This window comes from Perca fluviatilis, chromosome 5 (assembly GCF_010015445.1).
Source record: "Perca fluviatilis chromosome 5, GENO_Pfluv_1.0, whole genome shotgun sequence".
Lineage (NCBI taxonomy): Eukaryota > Metazoa > Chordata > Actinopteri > Perciformes > Percidae > Perca > Perca fluviatilis.
In genome coordinates, this window is record NC_053116.1 from 20,206,582 (window position 1) to 20,230,400 (window position 23,819).

The following is a 23,819-nucleotide window of genomic DNA, read 5'->3' on the forward strand; positions in this document are numbered from 1 at the left end:
CAGTGGTGTAGGTCCAAGCTAAACCAACAACAAGCAATCAGAGATGTTACCTGGGAACACCTCTGCTGATCTATTTGTTGAATTATAAATATGCTTAAGGGTTAATCACAGGTCAGTGGCATGGGCCATCACCTAATAAATGGTTCCATTGGTTTTATTGAGATTTTTATCACCCGGGATAAGTACAGGTCTTATTAACTCACATATCTGGATGCATAAAAAAGTGATTTTGCTCATGCTCCAATCAGATCTCAAAAACTACAATGGAAGTTGTCAGGCTTGAATTGTAACCTGAGTTCTATCACAATCTATGCATAATCCTGCTGTGGCTACAAAACAGAATTGAGTGGGAGAGTGAAAAGATAAAACCTGCATATGTCCTGTAAACAAACACGGTAGCATACACATAACAATTTTAAGGCCAAAATGCAAAATTACAGTTCGGGTGGATATTTTGCCATATCATGCATACCGAGTCAGCTATGCTTTCACTATCTCTGGTTTAATTAGGCCGCCTTTGCTTCATGACAATATTTGATTTACCAGATAACAGGTTATTTTATATATGTGATAAACAGCTTCTTAATTGAGTCCCCAAAAAATTTACAATATCTTGATACATATCCATCTATATATCTATATTCACATAGGATTACATATATTTTGATATACTTAAATTGTATTAATGCCCGAAAGATAAGCTGATTTATCGATTAGGAGCAACAGAAAATTAACTATGTGCTAACTAATTAACTGGCAACTATTTTAGATCTAATCATTTTAAGAAACAATGCTAAAATTCTCTGGTTCCAGTTTCTCAATGTTTTGTGGTTTTACTCTTGTATGAGAGTAAACTGAATATCTTTTGACTGTTGGTCAGACAAAACAAGACAGTTGTCTTGTCCCCTTCAGCTTTTTCACAATTTTTTGACATTTTATTGCCAAAAATACTAGAAAATAATGAATTTTGTAAAATTTCAGTGTAGTTACTTGCTTACTTGCTGTCATCAGTTCTACCGCCTCATCCATCACCCAATTGACAGTGCAACACAGAGTGCAGACTGTCTGTCCGACATGTGAGAGCAGAGCTGCAGCTGGGTTTAAGCACATCGTAAAATACATTTCTACAGGAAACAACTCTCTTGAACAAAAATACACCCAAACATTGCCACACATTATGGTCTGCCTTGGCTCGTTGCTGGGTTTATGCAGCATGTGTGTAAGTGTGTGGCTGTGTGCCAGCTGAATGTGCGTGCGGCTCAGTCTGTATTTAGAATTTAGAATATAGAGTTTTCAAGCATACACAGAAGGCACAAGAGATACTGCTGAAAGCTCTAGATATATTTGACGTTTCATTATGCCACACGAACAAACAACACACGCATATCCATCAAACTGATTGATTTTTTCCCTTAGGTGATCTCTTTTTGACAGTCTCATCTGCGTACCATGTGTGTTTATGTGTGTGTTTCAGATTGTGCCTTTTATATTTGTTCTGTCAAAGCACACGTTTTAACCTCCTCCAGTGCACCTCGGCACAGAGGAATACACACGCACAACACACACACACACACACACACACACATTCCTCTTTGTATTTTGAAGCCTAATCAGGAGGACTAGAGGTGATATGTTCATTGGTTGTTACCTTGGCGTGGTCTCAACCTTCTTTTCTGAGAAAGTAAACTCCTCTCAAGTCTCTTAAAGCTTCCCCATCCTACCCTTTAAGCGGATAGCACTCTGACTTCTAAGCAGATAGGGCTGTGGTTAAGGAGATATGGCGAGTGTGTTTATGTGTATATGATTGTGTTTGGGGTAAACGTTCAGAGCCAGGTTTTAGGGCTGTGGAGATCTGGGCTGAGAGGATAAGAGAGAGAAGTTTAAAGGTTTTAACTCTGTGCTAAATGCTGCACATAAGATCTTGGATTTATTAGTAATATTTTCATCTGTCTGTCCACATGTCTGTGTTTCTAAGGGAGTCAGTGTGTTGCTCATCCTTTCTGGTTCTGTTATGGAATCTACTCTTACATAAGGGTTTCCAATTTTAAATGGATTTCGACACAGTCAGCTGCCCCAAACCACCACTGACTAGCTCTCAATATCTTCATTCTCACGCTTGTGCATTGACACACCAATCATGTGAGCATTCTTTGCATTTAAACCAACAACTGTTCAAATTTAGTGTACACAGATGCAGTGTTGTTTGTGCTCCGATATGCTCATTAGCCGCTCATGTCACATATCAGATATTATCTTCAAGGGTCTAATATCCTGTTGCAACATCCTGGTGAAGCAGATAAATGTAGTGCACGTGTGTCTCTGCACATTTGGGTGCATTAGTTTGTGTTTGTCCGCCTTGTCCAGATGTGCAGGAATGGCTGTATGTTGTAATGCTTCCTGTTTTGCAAACTGTCTGAGGTCAGCAGAGGGCTGTGATGCTACTCTGAGTGAAGACAGATGACAGAAAAAAAAGAAAAAGAGAAGACAAGGAATATTATACTTAATGGTCATGTCAAACAAATTACAAAATAATGAACCAAGCTAAGCAGGTTCATATATACATTGTGACAGGTGTATATTAGAGTGTTGATACGTGGCCAGACCCATCGGGTTCGGGCAAATGTTTTTTTTTTTTTTTATAAATGATGTTTGGGCTTGGGTCGGGTTCGGCCTACTTGACGTGCTTCAAGTTCTTCTTAACAAAATAGTGTAAATAAAAATGATGGACCTACTGTCTGTTTCGGGCTACGTGACAACGCATGAACGCAAGACACAGGTTATTTCAGGCGGTATACAGTATATTCATGTAACACAAACTCAGTGCTTCAGCTTAAAAAATAGAATGCCTGTTGGGTTCGGGTCGGGCTTGGTTACGACTCTCTCCGGTTGAGTTCGGACAGTAATGTGCAAATATACGATTCATGATGCTGTTACTGTTTTGCTTATTTCTCGCCTTTAGTTGTAATTTGAGGAAGTTTGTGACCCGGCCGCCATGTTTTTCCTGCTTCAGAACAGACAAAGCACCGCCCCAACTTGCATGTGTCGCTTAGAGCTATGTCGTTTCATTGCTCTTATTGGTGTAGGTCACATTTTGTTGCTGTGATTGGTTGTAGGTCTATTCAATTGAGTCCAGAGGCATTTTGGTCTGCACAGTTGATAATGCCCCTTGGAGATCAAAAATGAACTGAGAAGTTCAGACTGATACGCATTTGCGAATTAGTCTGGCCATGCTATGCTAATGTTTTGCCACCATGCCTTAAAGAAATATTGTCAAACAGAGCATGACGTGAAAACTTAAACAATAACAAAAACCACAAAGATTTTACTAGCATCCTGTTTCTATGATTTGTATGCCCCTTGTCTGGAATGCTGTATAAAACACTTTGGAAGTGTATGACTATTTTAAAGACACACATTGCCGGAGGAGGTCCAGACCTTTTATGATGCAGTAGCAGTGGTGCTCAACCACAGACATCTGTCATGCAATAAGGGTACTGTTCCAGAGGAGTGTTACGGTGACACTAACATATGTGCACACACGTGGACAGGACAGGGACAAATGAACTCCGGAGGGAAGGAAGGAAAGAATAGAAACAGGAGCCATTACTCAAACCTATATTCATATGCTGCAAAACTGTACCTCTCGCTGGTAAAGACACACACTCATGTGCGGGCAGATGGATGAACAAGCATTTACAGTCGCCGCACAGAAATACACTGTCAAAGAAGGATGCAAAGTTACTGCACAAACACACACACACACACACACACACACACACACAATGGCAGACTACTCCTGAAAGGACAGAGCCATTAGTGTGTCTTTGGGGAGTTTTTTTCTTCTTTCTAATGGAGAGGAGAGTCAAGTGACCCAAGAGAGGAAACCAAGTGGACAGCAGTTTCACTCTCTTATTTTTTCACTCACTCTGTCTGCTAGACAAGTAGCCACCAGACGTCCACATCATGAAACATACTCTCTCTACCTACTCTACTTTTGGCAATACTGAATATTTTTATCATATTGTCAACTAATCCCATAAAAAATGAAAAAAAAAAAATCCTAAAAAGAATCCCAAAAATGATGATTTATCCCACCAACAAGTATTGCCTGTGTAGCCAATGCCTGATATAGCTTATTTCTTTATGCCACAGATGTCCATTGTTGTCCAAAGACTATTAAAAACACATAGATGAGTCACACTGTTGCACTGGGTGACATGTTCTTTCAGTCCTGTACCCGTTCAGATTTTCAACCTCCAGCTATGTACCCACCACCCTCGCACTCTTATATGATTTGATTTTTTTCTTTTTCGTGTACGTGTATGTCCTGCTGCAATTTTATGCAGTCTTGAGCACCATGTGAACATCGGACTAAGCTTTGCTGTCTTGTGGATTCAAAAACAAGCTCCTTAACATTGCTGCTAATTCAAAAGCCAGCAATTCTGTTTAATGGGCTTGTGACCTGATCACACACACACACACACACACACACACACACACACACACACACACACACACACACACACACACAGACAGATAGAAAAGGCAGTGCTTCACTTTATTGCCATTGTACAGTTATGCTGTCTTGCCATATGCACTCTTGTTGTGAAGTAGGAAGAATATGCCAAATTAAAATGCCCTCTTTCTTTCATCCTTTAAACTTCCAATGTTCTATTTCATTTGCTTCTTTGAAGTATTTATGTCGCTTTGGTTTGTCTGAGAGCAGACTTTCATTAGGATGCAGAGGTTGTCCTGCACATGCAGTAAATGCACGCACTTACAATAACACTCTCACTTTAACTTGCTGACTCTCATTCCAAGAGTCTGAGTGGGCCATTATAAAAGGCTCCTCAACTACTTTCACAGCCTCTTCAGAGCTAGAGTTTATGTTCACAACTGTATAGAGATGAGGCAGATGGAGTGCACCCGTCCCAACACTTATATGGACATGCACAGAAGCACTACAAACACACACACACACACACACACACACACACACACACACACACACACACATACACACTCAGTTTAAACCAGATCAGTGTAATTCATCTGCACCCCTGGGGAGCTTCCAGGGCTGACAGGGATATTTGCATCCCTAATTCCCCCATCGCCACCACCACACCCCCTCCCCATGCCAGCTGGGACCAACAGGGCCAGGGCAGAGGCAGGACAGGAAGTCTTTTACAGACACGCGCACACACATACATATACACACAGACACATGCACAATCATGCAGACCATATCTAATCAATTTGACGCCGATGTTAAACAAAGCTCACGTTTAGGGTAATTAAAATCGGCCAATTAAAGCCTGCGTGTGACTGAGTGTGTCAGACTTTGTCTGTGTTTGCATGTTTAAGGGGTTCTTTGTTCCCATTAAACCTTTGTATAAACAAATTAGAAAAAAATAACATTTTAAAGCTATTATGTGGCTCTTTATAGCTTTGAATTGTTTAACACAGTTGTTGTGTACACCACTAGTAGAACAAAGTAGTTCTATTTTTATGTAATTTTTTTTTGTTATGAAACATTTGCGCACTGTGTGAATGTGTGTGTCTGTGTGTGAGCGGCAGAAGGTTGGATCACAACGACTTCATCATCTCTCCGCTGAGCTGCCTGTCCCCAGGGCTGCCTAATCAATTGTCTATGGGGCCATTCTCTTTAGGAGAAATCAATTCAGCTTTATAAATCAGGTCTGGCGTACGTGTTGTTTCTCAGTGTGTTGGTGAGTATGAGCATATGAGTAGACCCACCGTGCATATACATATGTGTGTATGTTAGCACAGTGTTTAGTCTGCAGCTGTTGTTGAGATTGACACCTCTGGCAGCACATGATTTGCCCTCCTCACTCATTAGAAAGGTCTCTCCCCCTTCACCTCCTTACTAGCCAGCTGGACTGATTCATAGGAGGGGTGGTTGTGAATGGGGTCTGTGTGGGAGGAAGGGTTGAGTGTTTTCAGGGTCATAGTGTTAGAAGACTTCTTCAGTAATATGTTTTTCCAGGGACTCAGCATATAAAAATGGAATTTATGTTAAATATTTAACAAGACAAAGAGTCTACAGCCATGATAAATAGAGGCACTGCTGGGCTTTGAGCTAAATACTAATTCCACCATGTTCACCATCTTAGTTTAGCATGTTAGTTTGTTGTTTAACTGAAACATGTTTTGTTTCCTGAGCATGAATACAGGGTGTCTGTATCACTAAGTGGTTGAACCACTTTGGTTCTTATATTGCACCCAAAGCCAATCCACAGGGGGAGTTGTCGGTACACACACACACACACACACACACACACACACACACACACACACACACACACGTATGAAGCAGTATGGCTGGATGTCCCAGCGTGAATCTACATAGCCCAATCTGAGCAGATTACAGCATATTAGAAATGCCAATGTGTTCCCTGGTGGATTTAAGTGAGAAAGCCTTTTGGTTTATTCTGAGAGCGAGGGGCACAGTGCATTGAGCGGGCACCAGGGCATTGTGACTGAGGGTGGTTGGAGAGGAGGGAAAGAGGGATCCAGACAGATGGCAGGTGATATGACAGGCATGTCTGGTCTTAAAGGTCTACTCTGTGGTTTTGTCTGTCGGTCTGCCATCATATTTAATTTAGTTTGCTCCACTGCCATCTGGAAAAACAACTGTTACCTCTGTTATGTCTTTTCCTTTTGAGGTTTTTATTATTTTCGCCTGTTTCCCTCTTGTACCGTGTTTCAGGGTTGTTTAGTTGGTCACTCTGTGTGGGGACTGAACTGATATGAGTATCAGTCTGCATGGTTATTTGAGCACAGCCAATAGAGGAAACATCCATGATCATCATTTACAGTATCAACTCATATTTGGTCTTTTATTTATATTATTAACTCCATGTGCATCTGTAAGAATATATATTTGTGAATGTTATTTGTCAACCACTAATGTTGTAACATGGCATTTCGTGTGTGTGTGTGTGTGTGTGTGTGTGTGTGTGTGTGTGTGTGTGTGTGTGTGTGTGTGTGTGTGTGTGTGTGTGTGTGTGTGTGTGTGTGTGTGTGTGTGTGTGTGTGTGTGTGTGTGTGCGCGCGCATGTGCGTGTATGTGTGCAGACCCAGAGTCCCAGAGGAAGAGGACAGTCCAAAATGTTCTGGACCTTCGACAGAACCTGGAGGAAACCATGACCAGCCTGAGAGGAGTGCAGCTTAGCCACAGGTCAGCCGCACACACACACACACACACACACACACACACACACACACACACACACACACACACACACACACACACACCAACCACAACTGCATATTGTACGATAGAGGAAAAAAAAGAACAGCAGTTGAGATGGGCAGATTCTTATTGACATTGCTAACTGTGTGTTGGGGTGTGGTTGTTAACTGCCTATGGGCTCTCAGATCAATATCAGTATTCCTGATATACCAGTAGCTATTAGTCTGTCATTTTCCGCCTGCTCTCCCTCTGCATTGGTTAATACGGAACTGAAGCAGGATTAGCTCAAAGCTGACTTCAAAGCCGACCCTGCCAATGCACACTCACGACTTATATTCATGCACACAAGACATGCAATAATGCTGTGATTAAGTGTATGTGAGCATTCGTGTGTCCTCTCCCTCCCTCTGCTACTGTCTTTCATTCACCGATTCTGATTGCATTCAGCGTGTCTTCAGTTTTTGTCCTTGAGAGCTTCCCCTCTGTCTGCCTGTCTGTGCATCTCCTGCCATGTATCCTCTCTCTGTCCCTCAGTGGGAGCTCCCTACATGAAGAGCAAATCAGCAGATGGTTCCCTGCTGGAATACATTTCCTTTGCCATTCATACTTTTATCTTACTGTAATAACCTTGAATCACTCCCGCTGTCCCTGAAGACATATTCTGCTTTAAGGCCTACAGCCTGTCGGTGGAAGTTTCCTGTGCAAACAAGATGTAATATGTCCTGTGAAGAACGAGTGTTTAGAGTGTGCGATTTGCATGAATTAAACTGATGGATTGGCGAGCAAGGGAATTGTTTTGTCTACACATACTTTCCCTGATATATATAAATGCATAACAAGCAGAAAGTCTGTCAAAATCCATTTTAACAAGATAGGTAGCATCCTCTGTCTCATCCTCTCGCCATGTCTTCCCTGCCTGTTTTATGTTAGTGGTTAAGCATTTCATTTGAAAATGTCTCTCCATTGATGGTTTTTGTTCCGATGATTCTGTATCCTGCAGACAAGATTAATTTTAATGTAGCAGGCAAATGCACGAACTGTCAAACACTTTGAGAGCCAGTAACTTTTATTATGCTAATGCTCATCATTTTCACCCTAAGAACTAAGCAGTGATGTGCCGTGCTGCTTCAGCACAGGGAATGCATGGTATTGTGATGTTAGTGATGCTGTTTTCTGTACTCACACAAATGTGCGCTGGCATGAAGTGCTATGCAGGTCACAGAGGAACATAAAGGCATTTTTGCTGTCAGGGAAATAACGAAATATGAAAACACATATTACTTATGTGTTTACAAATATACAAAGGCACACTGCACACACCGCACACACCTGGAAACCAATAATCCTTAAGCTTGTGTAAAATCGCTATGCGGCCTTATACACTGAGGTCCCTTTGAGAGAAGAGGATGTAGGGTGGGGATAGGGGGAAGCACATCCTAAACTCTTAAAAATGAGGAAAGTGAAGATAGACATTCACTTCCTGTCTGTCAAAACTGTGCTGAACCTTTCAACCCTTCAGAGGAGCACATTGCTGTGAATATTTCTTAAGAAACCCTAAAACATATCCTCTTTTTCATACCACAGCTGTGTGGAGGGGACCATGTGCTACGACAGCGATGAAGCTGCTGCATTCTCAATATCCAGCCTATCAAATCGCTCCTCTCCGTTGTCATGGCGCCAGGGTCAAGCCAGCCCCCGTCTGCAGGCTGGTGAAGCTCCGTCCACAGGTAACACCAAGTCAGACATCCCTCTCCGGATCAGCCACACTGCTCGTATCCAACTCATCGAAGCACTGGACGACTCGGATCCGTCCCTCCTGAAGGGAGATTACCTCAGCAACAGCAACCTCGACAGGAAGAGCCCAAACGAGGATGATGATGATGATGATGATATTGATGATCTGGGGAATGGGTAAGTTTTGTTCTTTGTTATTTGAAAATGTGTTTTTACACCTGCTTCATTAACTTGAGTAGCATAAAGAACATGTTATAACCTCATGACGCCTGCAGGAACCAGGACACTTGTGTCTCGGTAATTACTTTAGCGTTGTTTGTGAGGTTAATCCTGCCACCTGCCAACTGTTACCATGCCACATCTGCAGTCAGGCCAGTAGTAAGTGGTTTACCAGCACTACAAAGCCTTGATCAGCCTCTCTGTGATGCATCACAAGCCACCCCTCATAGTGTCTGCCTTGACACTGGCAGCTGTAGCCCCCCTGATGCAGCTGGCTCTGCCATAGTCGGAAAACAGCCCTCTAGCAGAGGTCGGGAATGATGTAGAGATCATTTTGTCAAATTTGCCAGCAGGCTTCCATGTGGTGGACCCCTCACAGTGTTGGCTCACCAGAGCCTCCTGGCAGAGCTAGAATGCAGATGTCTTTGGAAAACTAGTAACTCTTTCTGCATAGCCAAAGCGGGATCAGTCAGAGCTGTCAGGGTCAGAATGAGGTTTGTTTTGAACTTTGGATTCCTTGGATCAAAAGATTTAATCTTGAGATCACATCAGAAAAGAAAAAGTGAACTATTTCAGTTTAGTTGATCAGAAAGGTTTGTTGTGTTCGTTGTGTTGTGAAGTGGTTGTTACCCAGGTGTTGTATGTCTTTGAAACGTCATTCTCTCTTATATTTGGAACATCTTCTTGTTTCTGACATCACACATACACACCTGTACGTTCAGTCTCCGCAAGGCTGTGGCAGCTAACACTGAGCAGTTTACAGGAAAAGGATCTCTATCCTTCATTTGTTATCTGCTATAAAATGGACTAGAGAGGAATATCAGAAATCTCGTTATGTAATGTGAATGTGTTTGGGAGTCTGTCTGGGTGTTATTGATTGTGTATTGTGCCTTTGTGTTTTTCTTTGACAACTAAATCATAGTAGCAGTTATAGATACCTAAATAGAGAGACCTAATAGAGAGCTTGCTGGTAGATGCTGTTAGTGTTCAAATTGTTACTCAGCTCCCTGAGTGTCCGTCAGTCTCATTAAGACAACGCATTACCTTGTGACTTGATGACCAATCGAGAAGAATTACGTTAATTAATTATGTCTCTCATCAGTCCACAAATAGAGGAAATTAAGTTTAAGATTGTCTGTTGCAGAATGACATACATTATGTTCCCTGGACTTCCTCAGTTAGTTTTGGAGAACTGACCATCTCTAAGCACAGCGAAGAAAAACACATTATTTTCATTGTAAATGTGTGTATGTGTGTGTGTGTGTGTGTGTGTGTGTGTGTGTGTGTGTGTGTGTAAAGCTGGATGAGGAGGTATGACACAAAATTTGTAACTGGTTGCACACACAGCATCATTTTTCATTGACCAACTCTAAGCACAGCGAAGAAAACACATTATGTCATTGTAAATGTGAGTGTTCTGGTGTGTGTGTGTGTGTTGTGTGTGTGTGTGTGTGTGTGTGTGTGTGTGTGTGTGTGTGTGTGTGTGTGTGTGTGTGTGTGTGTGTGTGTGTGTGTGTGTGTGTGTGTGTGTGTGTGTGTGTGTGTGTGTGTGTGTAAAGCTGAGAGACCTCATCCAACCAAACAAAAAAAAAAAATCCTCTGCTGGCCACAGCTTGACATCTCTATGGTAACCACAAAAATGTACCCCCAGTCACCAAGAAATCAATTGCAACACAGTTCAGGTCCCTGTAGTGTTATTGTGTATCTGGTCATGGCCTTCAATTTGTGGTTCTACAGGTTTATATTTTGCTTTGTGTGAGGAGGCAAAACAAATGGCAACATTTGCTGGCAGGCCAAAGGATTAAGAAAGAGAGATGATAGACAGACAAACAGCATGAGTTTGCAGACAGACAAAGAAAAATAGAAAACACAGTAGTTTTTTTTTATCTATTTTTGCGATTGAATGAATTAAGATAAAGTAAAAGTAAATGTTGTATCATGAATCATGATGTCTTTATAATTTTTAAAGACACACTAGGTGAGGATTCAGGCAAGGGGTGGAATATATACACACATATATATATATATATATATATATATATATATATATATATATATATATATATATATATATATATATATATAACAATCTAATGTAATCCATAACAATATTCCTTACAGTGTTTCCTTTAGGATTTGTTTTAGCAGTGGGAGCAGGTCCAAACTCCCCCTTCCAATGAAATGGAACTGACACTTTGCTGCAACAAGAGTTCCTATATAAGCCAACTTTGATCTTGACATATAGGCTAAGCATTCTGTAGCAAATAACAATAAACCCACTATTAATTACATTATCTTAATGCAGTGTAACTACTTCAGCATGTAAATAATGCACCTAAAATACAAACGTTCTCCGATACTGTGGGGGGAAATGTTGCCGTGGGGGGCCGCCACAGTCAAATCAACATAGAGGAAACACGGTCCTTCACCAAATCCTTCCGTTGTGAAGATTGTAATGTTGTTGAAATTGTGTCAGAGAGGTGTTTTTTTTCTATGGCTGGGACTAACTAACTAGCTAAGATTATTATCATCATCGACTAATCTGTTGAATATTTATCCAATAAAAGTAAATGTTTATTCTATATAACGTCCAAAAATGGGAAAATATGCCCTGAGCCCAAAGTGACTTTGAGTTTGACTTCGAGCGATCTTCACGTTGTTTGTTGTATTCAACAACACCCAGAGATATTCAATACACCATTATAAAAAAAAACTAAAACAGAGAAAAGCAGCAAATACTAACATTTGGCATGTTGTGATAAATGTCAAACTATTATCTATTATAAATATTTATTTTCTGCAGATCGACTAATCTCTTAATCAACTTTTCATGTTGGCATTCATTGAATCATACATATGGTCATTTTGAGTCTGCAGGCTGCAGTCTGGTGGCTTCAAACCAAATAAATATGTCTTTACCACTAGAGGGAAGGCTTGTGCTGCTGTTCCCTCTTTCCTTGCTTCTCTCCACCCAGTCAACTCGAAGTAGCCCTATGCTGGATAACTCTCCCTTATCTCATCATTTATGTATACTCATCCATTATACATAGAGGCACTTCCACTGTCGTACAGAGGTCACACTACATTACCATATTTCATCTCAGCATATATAATACATAGGATTTCCCCACATAAATTATCTATCACAAATACACACATGTTCTTTGTTTGGATTGTGTAGTCCTCACCTCTTTGTTCTGTTAAATTGTGAGGAAACAGTGTCTTAAAAAATATTAAAGATTGGCCATAAACATATATGGGTGAACAGGATTTGACTCATCAGGGGCACTGTGACTCACTTGAGTTGCACTGGATAGGCATGATTCCCATTCCCATACAAAGTTTACCGTGACTGTACCGTGACCTGTCTGACACACATACCCATACTCTCTCACACACACACACTCACACACATTGTCTCTCACACACACACAAACACACACACATACAAACACACAAACACACACACACTGAGTTGGGACCCTTAAGTCAGTTATCCGTTTCCTGTGCTTTTCTAGCCTGGGCCTCTTCTTGTCTGACGAATACCACTTACATCTGGAACCAGACCCCTCCCAATATCCCCCCACACTTTCACTCGCACACGTCATTCTTACCGGGAAACAGCGGGAAGGGGGAAGATGAGGAGGTCCTTCCCCTGATCGTGCTTTAATCTGTAAAACCTGCATTAATCTTTTTTTTTTATAAACAATGCATTAATTGACGATCGTGTTTAATGTTAAAGAGGTTGCTGGCAGTAATAAACCAACAATTATGGACTGCACTATTTTTGGCCCATGATGCAGTTCAGTCTGATCTCTCTTATCAACCCGGATTCCAGCAGCAGCAGCAGCAGCAATCAGCCGTTTTCAGCAAAACAAGCTCCAATAATGCAACCTGCCCAGCACTAAACTAACAACAGTTAGCTAAAAGCAGGTGAAGAAAACTGAACATCTAGCAAGCTAAAGACCCAGATGTTTTTTCTCAGGAGTTGGTGGTCAAGAGACATATTAGGCCAGACACATAAAGCTCCAGTGAAACAATAATGTTGCTTGCTTCATGTGCTAGATGTGTGAAGCTGGAATTCTGCTTCTGTGGAGATACACATAAACATCTTTGTGTGGATCTGCACATTAAGGAAGCTGATTTGTTAATCCAACATCCTGTTGTGAGAAGTTTTCTCTGTATTTTTCTTTCAGAGTTTGAGCATACATTTCAGCAAAGCTCTGCCACATAAGATCCTCCAGCAGAGCATAAGAAATAAAATTCCTCTTCAAGGCACCTTCGTTCCATTACTCTTGTCATCGTTCCATCCATTTACGTTGACAAATCCAATTTGTTACACAGATGTAGTGGTTTGTTCACACTGTCATTGTAACATCTATTAGTAACCAGTAGGAATTGAAAATGTAATACCTCGTCTGTATCACAGCGCGTCATTGACACAAACAATATAGTCCCATTTTCATAATAGAGACAAGTGAGCAGTCCACTGTCCAGAAAACAATGTATGTTGTTTATGTTGTTTTTAAGACCCTAACCTAAGACAATTTTGTTTTAAGACAAAACATTATGTGATAGACAATAAAGTTTTTTTGAATCACCACAAAGCACAACAGGGTAAATTCTGTGCTTTGTCATTAGATCAACACCGTAACGTAAGATTACCGTAAGACCGTAACGTTGTATTTTTCTAAATAAATTATTGCTTGCGTAATGGTCAGTGTGCAGGACTTTTTCTAAGCTTCTGATCTGCTACTTTTGATCATATCCTACGCACCTGCCCGACAAAAGAGGTGTGCAAAAAAGCTTTCCTACGTTGCCCTAATGTTGAGTGTGTGAAAGTGCATGGGGAGTAAATTGGGACCGTCTTGAAGTAGTAAAGATATTGTGCTCAGAAAAGGAGAATAATAGCTCTATATGTGTGTATTTTTGTGTAATTTTATGGCAAACCCGCACAACGTATAAAGTCTACATACAGTACCTGTCTGAGCCTCATCTGGGCTGATAGTCAGTAGTGATTGCCATTGTTGTTGTTTGAATGGTGATAATGGGCTCAACATGCACACACGCATACACACACGAACACACACACACGTGCAGACGATTGGATGAGCGTGTTGCTTGTTTTCTGCCCTGCTGGGCGCAGACGCTTTTGTTTCTGGATGGAAGAGCTCCCATTCTCAGCGACCTCCCATTAGTAAACGTGCAGTCTCCATGGTTACGTTGCGAGACAAGCTGGTTCACTACATTAAACGTCTGAATTATGAAAATATTTGTTTGGAGCAGGACACAGACACACTAAGCTCCCTTAAGCTTTTCAGAGTCTTCTGGTTTAAGTGTTTTGATTTAGTGCTGTCTGCTTTCTAGAAAGCAGAAGTGAGCTAGTTGCACTCAGTGTCAGTGAAGTACAGCACAGGGAAGTGAAACAGAAAGAGGAACGTTTTAATAGAGAAGTAATCTGTTTTGATGCCTGGAATAAGCTTTGGTGTCACCTGTGGTTACTTTAGCCTCCTGCCTGCCACTAAATGTTTGGTGGTATTCAAACACTGGAGGTTGTTATGGCCCTTAAAGGGATACGCCATCGTTGGTTGAAATAGGGCTTATCACGGTCGCCCCTAGCTGTAGATAGGTGGGCCAACGCACCTATCTACTTGTTTTAGTCCGGTGCAACACCGGCAGCGCCGCCGCTAGTTAGCTTAGCGTAGTGAATGGAATCCTATGTTGCCGGTTAGCATGTTGTGAGTAAAAGTGAGCCAACAAAAGACAAAAAAACAACCTAATTACTTGCACTGAGACAAAAAATGTGTTGGCCCACCTATCTACAGCCAGGGTAGACCGTGATAAGCCCTATTTCAACAAACGGTGGCGTATTCCTTTAACTGATGGCTATCTGACCGTATCAATGGTTAAACACTTCTAATTAGGTGTAACTCCTGGACCTTGTCATTGCCTCTAAACCTTATCTCCAGAAGGACAGGGTAGTAACTGATGGTCACAATCATGTGTGTGTGTGTTTGGGTGTAGAGAGCAGTGTTAGCTCTCTCAGGTCAAGCTCAATTCTGCTGTACTCTGACCCCATCTACTGGCCAAAAATGAGAAACTCTTAATTGACTATCATTACACTACATGAAACACATACAGTATTTTACTTTTAGTCCAAACAAACGAGGCACAAAAAGTGAATGAGACTTTCTCCTAATTGTCCGTTAATCTGCAGCGACTTTCACTGTTGCTAAAGAAAACATTTACTGTACTTCTTTGCTTTTACTCACTCTCTTTTTCTGTCCATGTCTCCCTCTGTCTGTCCTCACACACACATACACACGCATGCACACACATGCGCACACACACAGAATGTAATGCAGCCTGACACATCTGATTAATGAATTCCTCTTCCAACATCTGGATCTGATTTAGGTTACAGGTGATGGAGCCGTTCTCTCACTTACTCACTCACTCTCACTCTTACTGATTCTCTTGATGTGATCTTCAGTGGACACACCCAGGGCTTCCCTCTTGCTAGGAGCCAGATCTTTACACTATGACTCATACTGCGGTCCAGTTACAGACCTCCTCCCAGCAGGAAAGAAAGACACACATCAACTTCATATCATCTTGTGTACAGGAGTTTAACTACATTTGTGTGCGTTTTATATTTGCTGTGTGCCATCAAAGCAATGTGAGTTGAAAAGGTTAAAGGTGAAACTAATCTACTAACAAAAGGAATATAACTCTAGAGTGACTTTTTAGACTGATTTCAGGATTTTGGGACATAAAACTGTGGTGAAACGGAGACATTTTAGAATTATTTTGATTTCTCATCGCAGTGCAGCTCAGAAATATCTGATATGAACTTTGTTTATGTTTTGCTGCTAGTATCCCTAGAATTTGTATCAAAAGGTCATAAGTCACTTTTACTTTCATGTTATTGTGGTGAGACTTCAAATGAATCTGGACTTTAACTGTATTAATATGTAACAATAATAAATGTTTGCTGTTTAGGATTACAATCCAATCAAGCAAGTTTCAAAAGTCGGCCTACTGATTTTAATACCATACAGAAATAAATAGCCTGAAAATATAAATTTTGTCAGAATGCGTTACATGCGTTGGAAATGGTCAGCACTGTTATCAACTACAGCATGATTTGAAGAAGTTGTTGATGCTCTGTTTTCTTTGGCAAGTGTGTTTTCGGATTTCACTTCCCAGAGATCTAAACAGCATCATCGGGAATGTCGCCACACCCACGCCTGGTTCGTAATGTTTCAAATGCAAGGGCATTCATCAGTGGGCCATTGGCTCACATTCGGCGATACATATTGACTTAACAGACATTTATTTAAATGAAAATCTTTAAGATTATTTCTTTAAGGAACTAAAAGCCACAGAAAATACTGGTATGTTCCTTTAGGCTGAATGTATGTTAATTCAATATTTTGTAAAAAAGTTGACAAAAGCATGCACATCCAGACCATAAATATTAGGTGCTGGACAGAAGAACATGTAAAAGATGGAATTCATATAATATTTTCACAAAAGTATATATTAAGATTTCGGCATCACGATTTCCCTGTCTCACTATGTCTTTCTCTCTGTCTGTACGACATTGTGTGTCAGAGACGGTGGGCAATTCACATGAAATGTTGATGAGAGGCAGATTGAGGTGGGGTTCAGGGGGGTGATGGGGCATGTGTTGTTCTTGTCATCCACTACCTGCTCCTCTCTGGGCCTCTTTGGCGCTGTGCGGTGCTCCTGTGGCTCTATCTGCTCAGTGCGGCGTGTAATCGATTACTTTTCCTGTCAGTATGGAGGGAACTTGCCTGATCGGAGGAGTGTGCTCCTTCTTTGTTCCACCACGTGTGGGCAAAACACGTACACACACACACACACACACACACACACACACACACACAACATTTTAGATGCCAAGCACCATGATAACATGAGCATATATATGAGTTATATGGAGATAACTTTGACATTGTGCATTGTTGTTTTTCAGTTTCATAAATTAATAGGATAACTATATGATAATTACATTTAGTTCATCTCTAGTAGCTGAGTTTGTATTTTTATATATTTTATTCATCTGCCTTGCTATTTTTCTCAGGGATGATGTAATCGTCTCCAGCTGTAACAGAAGGACGCTGCTGACAAACAATAATGACATTAATCTGTTTGTGTGATAAAGTGGCACAAATACACACGCAATCACACATGCAGTCATATGCACATATGGAGTCATACACACACTAATACACAAACACATTAAAAGATTTAACAGTGAGTAACATATGGGGCTGCAGGGGGATTTGCAATCCTCGAAACCCCCTAACACCTCCTATTTCATTGTCCTTATGTGCCTTCCTTTTATATTCTCTTGTGTTTGCTGAGGCTGTTTGAGCTACACTGTTTCATTATTAACCTTAACCTGGGGAAATTAAAAAGAAAATATAGACTGCATGGCTAGATACCACCAGTGGCAGGAGAGAACATGTTTTTTTGTATACAAACCCTTTAAAATGTGCATTTGTTATGTAATTGTGTTCCCTTTTACCATTTTATGTAAAACATTGTTATGTGTTAAGAGGACTTTTCTTGTTATTACAGTAATAGAAGAGATTGAGGAAATGATCAGGTTAATTCCTGAAGGCTGGTTCCCACAGTAAAACACACACACACACACACACACACACACACACACACACACACACACACACACACACACACACACACACCCTCACCTTGGTTACTCATGCATGCCCTCCCTCTACATCTATACAGCCTTTAAAGTTTCTTAATTTACTATCATTACACTACATAGTTTACTTATGTCCAAACCAACGAGGCACAAAAAGTAAATTAGACTTTCTCCTAATTGTCAGTTCATCCGCGCAACTTTCACTGTTGCTAAAGAAAATATTTGCTGTACTTCTTTGCTTTTCCTCATTCTTTTTCTGTCCATGGCCCTCTGTCTCTCTTCACACACACACACGCATGCACGCACGCACGCGCGCGCACACACACACACACATACACGTACAGTTACACCCATACACTATTGTTTGTTAATGTCCAAGCTAACTGCAGTCAATTGTTATAGGAATGCCTCCTGTCACTCTGCATGGATATGTTTAGTTTGAATACAGGCCATTTCATTATTGTGCAACATACTGGCGTTGAGCAACAAACTCATGTTCTGGATCGAAACCTGGGAACTACACTTACATCCCTCGGACCGGTTTTCCCACATTCTACTCTGGAATGAAAAAAAAGTTTAAAGTCAAGAAAAAAACTTTTTTTCTCTGCTTCCTTGCTGTTTTATTCCTTGAACTTCTACAGCATATTTCTCCTTTTCCCAGTATGACTATACTCTGTCTCTTGAAGGCCATGTCATTCAGCACCTAACCAAACGCCAAAACCAATGCCACAGCTACTGTTGCCTAGACGCCCACCACCCTCCTACTGAGGCCCGGTAAATCTCTATGGAGACGCTACGGCATAATCCCCGCTAATCCCTAGCTTCCTCTTATGGCAGGGCTGGAAAATAAGAGAACTCAGGAACTTGGTCAGCAGTGGGGGTATGGATAAGGGGGTTATGGTGGCCATGGTGTGTGTGCGCATGTGAAGGACCCCCACGTAGTTCAGAGGGATGTGTTACCATGTCAACAATATGAGCGTGCAAAGGAAATAAACAGTGTATGTGTGAGTGGACTCTTCTTAATTAACAAAGGTTAAAATGCCACGACTTCTGCCCGATGACTGATTCACCCCATTTCCTTAAAGGAAAGAGGCTGATCCCGCTCTTCCTGGAGATGTTTACTGAATTTACTTCATGTTGTTTTGTTATGATATAATCACACCTGAACTATAGAAGACATGAAAAGGAGGAAATTACCTGAAAATATCAACTGATGGTGAACATGATGCTATAACTAACAAGCATGGAATAGACTCACATCATGTAGTCAACAATCCTTTGCTTTTATGACTTTGGAGGAAGGCTTCAGAGAAATGTGAATGAATATACAAAATACTTATGCAAAAACAATGCACTGAAATATTATAAAAATAAATGTCATTTGAACCACTAAATCTACTACTTTTATCTATTACTTTTACCATCTTAAATCCTATTAGCTTTTCTTGTAGCTCTTAAAAATCCTAAAAAGATGCCACAGCAAAACAAAAGTAATACAAATATAGTAAGTAGGCAGAGAGTTAAGATTTTTAGCCAAGTTTGCAGCGTGGTGTGGTATATACGAAGAGATATAGTGAGATTATTGGTAGAATTAGGAGACATCGCTACACAACAGTGGCTTCAGGGATGACAATGTCAGTCGGCTCACTACTACATTTAGAAGAGATACAATACGTTGGTTCTTTAGTTTATAAGCAAATACCTGCAAAACTAATGACATTCCCATCAGCCTCAGTTTACCTTGTGTTTAGTGCTATGATAACACGCTAAACTACGATGCATAACATGGTAAACATATCTTCTAAACATCGAGTGTTAGCTTTGCCACTGCATGTTAGCATGCTTAACATTCTTTTCCCCCCATTACTATTTGAAAAACCCAATAACTTAAAGAATAGGGACATTGTTTCTGGAAATGGACAATGTCTCAGAGGTAGATATCTCAAAACCTGGGGAAATTAAAAAGAAAATATAGACTGCATGGCTAGATACTACCAGTGGCAGGAGAGAACATGTTTATATATATATATATATATATATATATATATATATATACACAAACCCTTTAAAATGTGCCTTTGTTGCGTTCCCTTTTACAATTTTACAGTATGTAAAACATTGTTACGTGTTAAGAATCTTTTCTTGTTATTACAGTAATAGAGGAGATTGAGGAAATGATCAGGTTAATTCCTGAAACTGGTTCCCGCAGTAAAAGACACACACACACACACACACACCCTCACCTTGCTTACTCATTCATGCCCTCCCTTTACATCTATACAGCCTTTAAAGTACATGCTTAGTTCCTCTATAGGGGGTAAATGAAATTGCATGGTTAAGGACAAGCTTTTGGATTGAAGCTGCCTCAAATCTATGCTACACACACACACACACACACACACACACACACACACACATACAACATGCACACTAGAGCAAAGCCTTTAGAGGGTTAACAGTGGGGTGTGACGGGGTTTGTAATGCGCATATGAATTAACTTTGCTTCCCTCCCATTGACTCCCACCGTGTTATTCTCTGGAGTTATTTCGACATTAGTCACACACCTTTCTTTCTGCCCTCCCACCATCCTTCTCCCTTCCTGTTCTCCTCAATACGCCATCTCTTAATCTCATCCTCGCTGTGTGCACCAGTGCTCCCAGCAGTGAACATATCCTCATTATTTTTCCAGGAGACATGAGCTGAACTGGTTGCAGAAATCTGTTGAGCAATATTTGAAACGTATCGCACGTTGGCTTTTTTGTTGTTCTTCTTGTTCCTCTTGTTCCTCTCTGTCTCTTGAAAGACAGACCATATTTGAAGTAAGGTTTTCTGAGCTGAGTACTGTCCTCAGTAGACCTCGAGAATAGTGTCCTCTCCAAGCAAGAGACCAATTAGATTCTTTTCGTAGTCCAGACATGGAGGGTCCCTCAATTAACCACAAGAGCACCTTTTCAACACGGGGACACACACTTTGATGTTCAAACCCGAGTGTGTGACTGTGAGCTCATGTTTTCAGCATTTGGGTTTTTAAAACCTCAGGTCTGTTGTTGTTAGTGAGCTACTATACACACTATGATTTGACTCTTCCTCTGGGGGAGGAGGCTATTTGCCAGTAAGCAGACAATAGAACTGTGTGTGTGTGTGTGTGTGTGTGTGTGTGTGTGTGTGTGTGTGTGTGTGTGTGTGTGTGTGTGTGTGTGTGTGTGTGTGTGTGTGTGTGTGTGTGTTCCTGGTCTGATAAGGGGGATGAGCTTTCCCAGGTCACTTGTCTCTTTCATCCGCAGAGGAGTGACAGGTTCCCAGGGTCATATGGATGACCCTGCCTGTATACTGTCATTACAGAGTTACATCACCACCTAATTACAGTGGCCTACTGCACCAGAACGCACATGGACATCAAAAAAACAAGCACTGTGGTCTTATATACTGAGTAAAAAGGAGGGCAACGAAAAAGAGACACTCTTTGATGAGGAGAAGCAAATAAACAGAGGGTGACAGAGGGCATGTCTGGGCATGAGTCAGTGGTCAAAGTAAAAGCTGGCCTGACTGAAGCAGAGTGCTGTCCAACTACTCTTTCCAGAAACTCTGATGAGAGTTGACATAAATTAGAGCAAAGGCTCATGATGACTTAAGGAGGATTGTGTGTGTGTGTGTGTGTGTGTGTGTGTGTGTGTGTGTGTGTGTGTGTGTGTGTGTGTGTGTGTGTGTGTGTGTGAATGTTGGATTGTTTGTGTATACAGGCACATAGAAACTGTTTTCCTTTCTCTTTATTAGTAACGCTAGGCAACAACGATGGCAGCGGCTCTACACACCTGCAGTTCAGCATGCCAATGTGCCAATCAGACCCCCAAACACACACATACTCACACACAGTGTGCCCACCTGGCTCTGCATGGTACGGGTGAGCAGTACCCTGAAGAATCCTGTCTTTGTTCCCTCTGCACTTAAAAAGAGTGTGTTAATGGTCTCTTTTTTTCTTTCTCTGTGGGTGTTTTTTCCAATCTCTCTATCTTGACCACTCACACTATTTTCTTCACTGAAAAGACAGTGTTAATTATCTCAATCTCACCCCCCTCCTCTGTCTGTCGGTCTCTCTCTTTCTCACCCTTTATTCACTTATTGAACAGACCCAACAGACAGGCAGATCTATTCACTGGGGTCCACTCAGTGGTTAAAGTGTTTAAACACCACTGGATGTTAGGGGGCAGAGCTCTGGGAGGGGGAGTGGATACATGATACTCACTCTATTCCTCTATGTCTCCAATAGCCAATACACACTCTCTTACAATTGAAACACTAAACTCATTTACCCTCCCTGCTTCATTACATCCTGATGGAGGCTTATTTATGCCACCGTTGGTTTGGCTATTAGCCAGCATTTCTCCTAGACAGTGGGCGACTGTTGAACGATATGTGTAATACATTTGTTGTATTATTTCAGAGAGATATATATGTGTTGTTATGGTCTCCCCATAATAAAGCCCATGATATTTAAAGTTTTGCTTTTTATCATTTGACCGAAGTTAAAAGTTTTTAAGTACATTTACTTAATTAGGAACTGTAGTGAAGTTTTACTGTACTTTATATATATATATATATATATATATATATATATACACACACACACAGTATATATGCCACTTTTTGCTAATGATCCTCTACATTTCACAGGGACTGTTTCTACTATTTAATCAACTACATGCATCTGACAGCTGACATCACTGGTTACATTGCAGATTAAGATTTCACATATAAAACATATGACTGCATTTATGCATTGTTAGAGATTAAAGTATCCAACTATATGAAATAGTTAAAATAAGCTCCACCTCCACTAGCTACAGCATTCAAATGCTATTGTAATGAATTGATATTGGTCAAGATACTCTGCAACTCTTTTCCAGAAGTTAATGGATTAAAAAAGGAAAAGCAAGATATGCCATAGAAGGATATATCCCAGGCAAAGGCATTTTCACGACCTGACAACCCAAAATGTGTTCTTACAAATGGCTTATTACTGTAATATAAAGCATGAATAAATTATGAACTATTAATAAAGCCATGCTGAACATGTTTTGCTTTGTGACATTTTAAATGTAATTATTTTATTTGTGGTCGGCCCATAACATTTTTACATCGTGTTATTGATACTTTTACACGATTTATAGAATCCTTCACCCGCGTTGACTTTTTATCAGAGGGTTGAGTGAGTGGTGTCAGCGGGCTGTCTGGTGTGTTGATTAGACATTTAAGAGTGTGAAAATGTCGCTTCAGAGAATGTGATGACTGCGTTTTTATCCTGTGACTGAATGCGCTTTAAAGCCTCTGCGTTTTTGGTAAAGGCACAGCTGGTCGCGATCAGCGAAACGGGGGCTGGAGGAGGAGGAATTTGGGGTGTTGCCTTTCTATCCATGCCTCCCTCCCTTGCTCATCGCCTCCCTCCCTAGCGTGTGTGTGAGAAAGTGTGTGTCAGAGGGGAGGCACTGCGGGAGTGGGTCAGTCAGTTAACGCTGCTGACTCTTACAGGCGGTTACCGGTTATCAGCGGCGGAATCCACCGGGTGGATTCTCTCTGTCTTGTTTCAGGGGCCGGGATATGCCAAACGGCAACAAAGCGGCTTGAAAAAGCTGGACGGTTGTAGAATGAGCGGGCGCGTGCTGAACGGGAAAATGCTGCAGCTCCCGGGTCCGCAGCGCGCGAGGAGGACAATGCACTTTCTGTCAAGGTAAATAGGTGCGACCATGAGCCTGCATGTGACTGAGAATGCCGGATGAGAAGCTAATTGACACACTGGTGACATTGCTATTTGATTATCTTAACGCGATACAAACGGGAGGTGTCTGATAGTGGTGAATGGGTTGTAGAAGCTCCGGCGGAGCCAGTGCGTAATAAGCAGCAGCACGTCTCATTGATAAAACTCTTAACAGCTGCATGGTGGCACGTTTCATT

The 23,819-nt window shown here is 41.2% G+C and overlaps 1 protein-coding gene across 10 annotated transcripts in view; it reads left to right on the forward strand.

The window, feature by feature from the left end:
* The window catches only part of LOC120558875 (neuron navigator 1-like), a 97,151-nt gene that overhangs the window by 32,425 nt on the left and 40,907 nt on the right, over window positions 1–23,819 (forward strand). For all 10 annotated transcript variants that reach the window (XM_039800193.1, XM_039800191.1, XM_039800197.1 and 7 more), the window contains 2 exons: window positions 7,099–7,201; window positions 8,801–9,127. In XM_039800193.1, coding sequence (XP_039656127.1) covers window positions 7,099–7,201; window positions 8,801–9,127 — 430 coding nt within the window. The remainder of the gene's footprint in view (window positions 1–7,098; window positions 7,202–8,800; window positions 9,128–23,819) is intronic.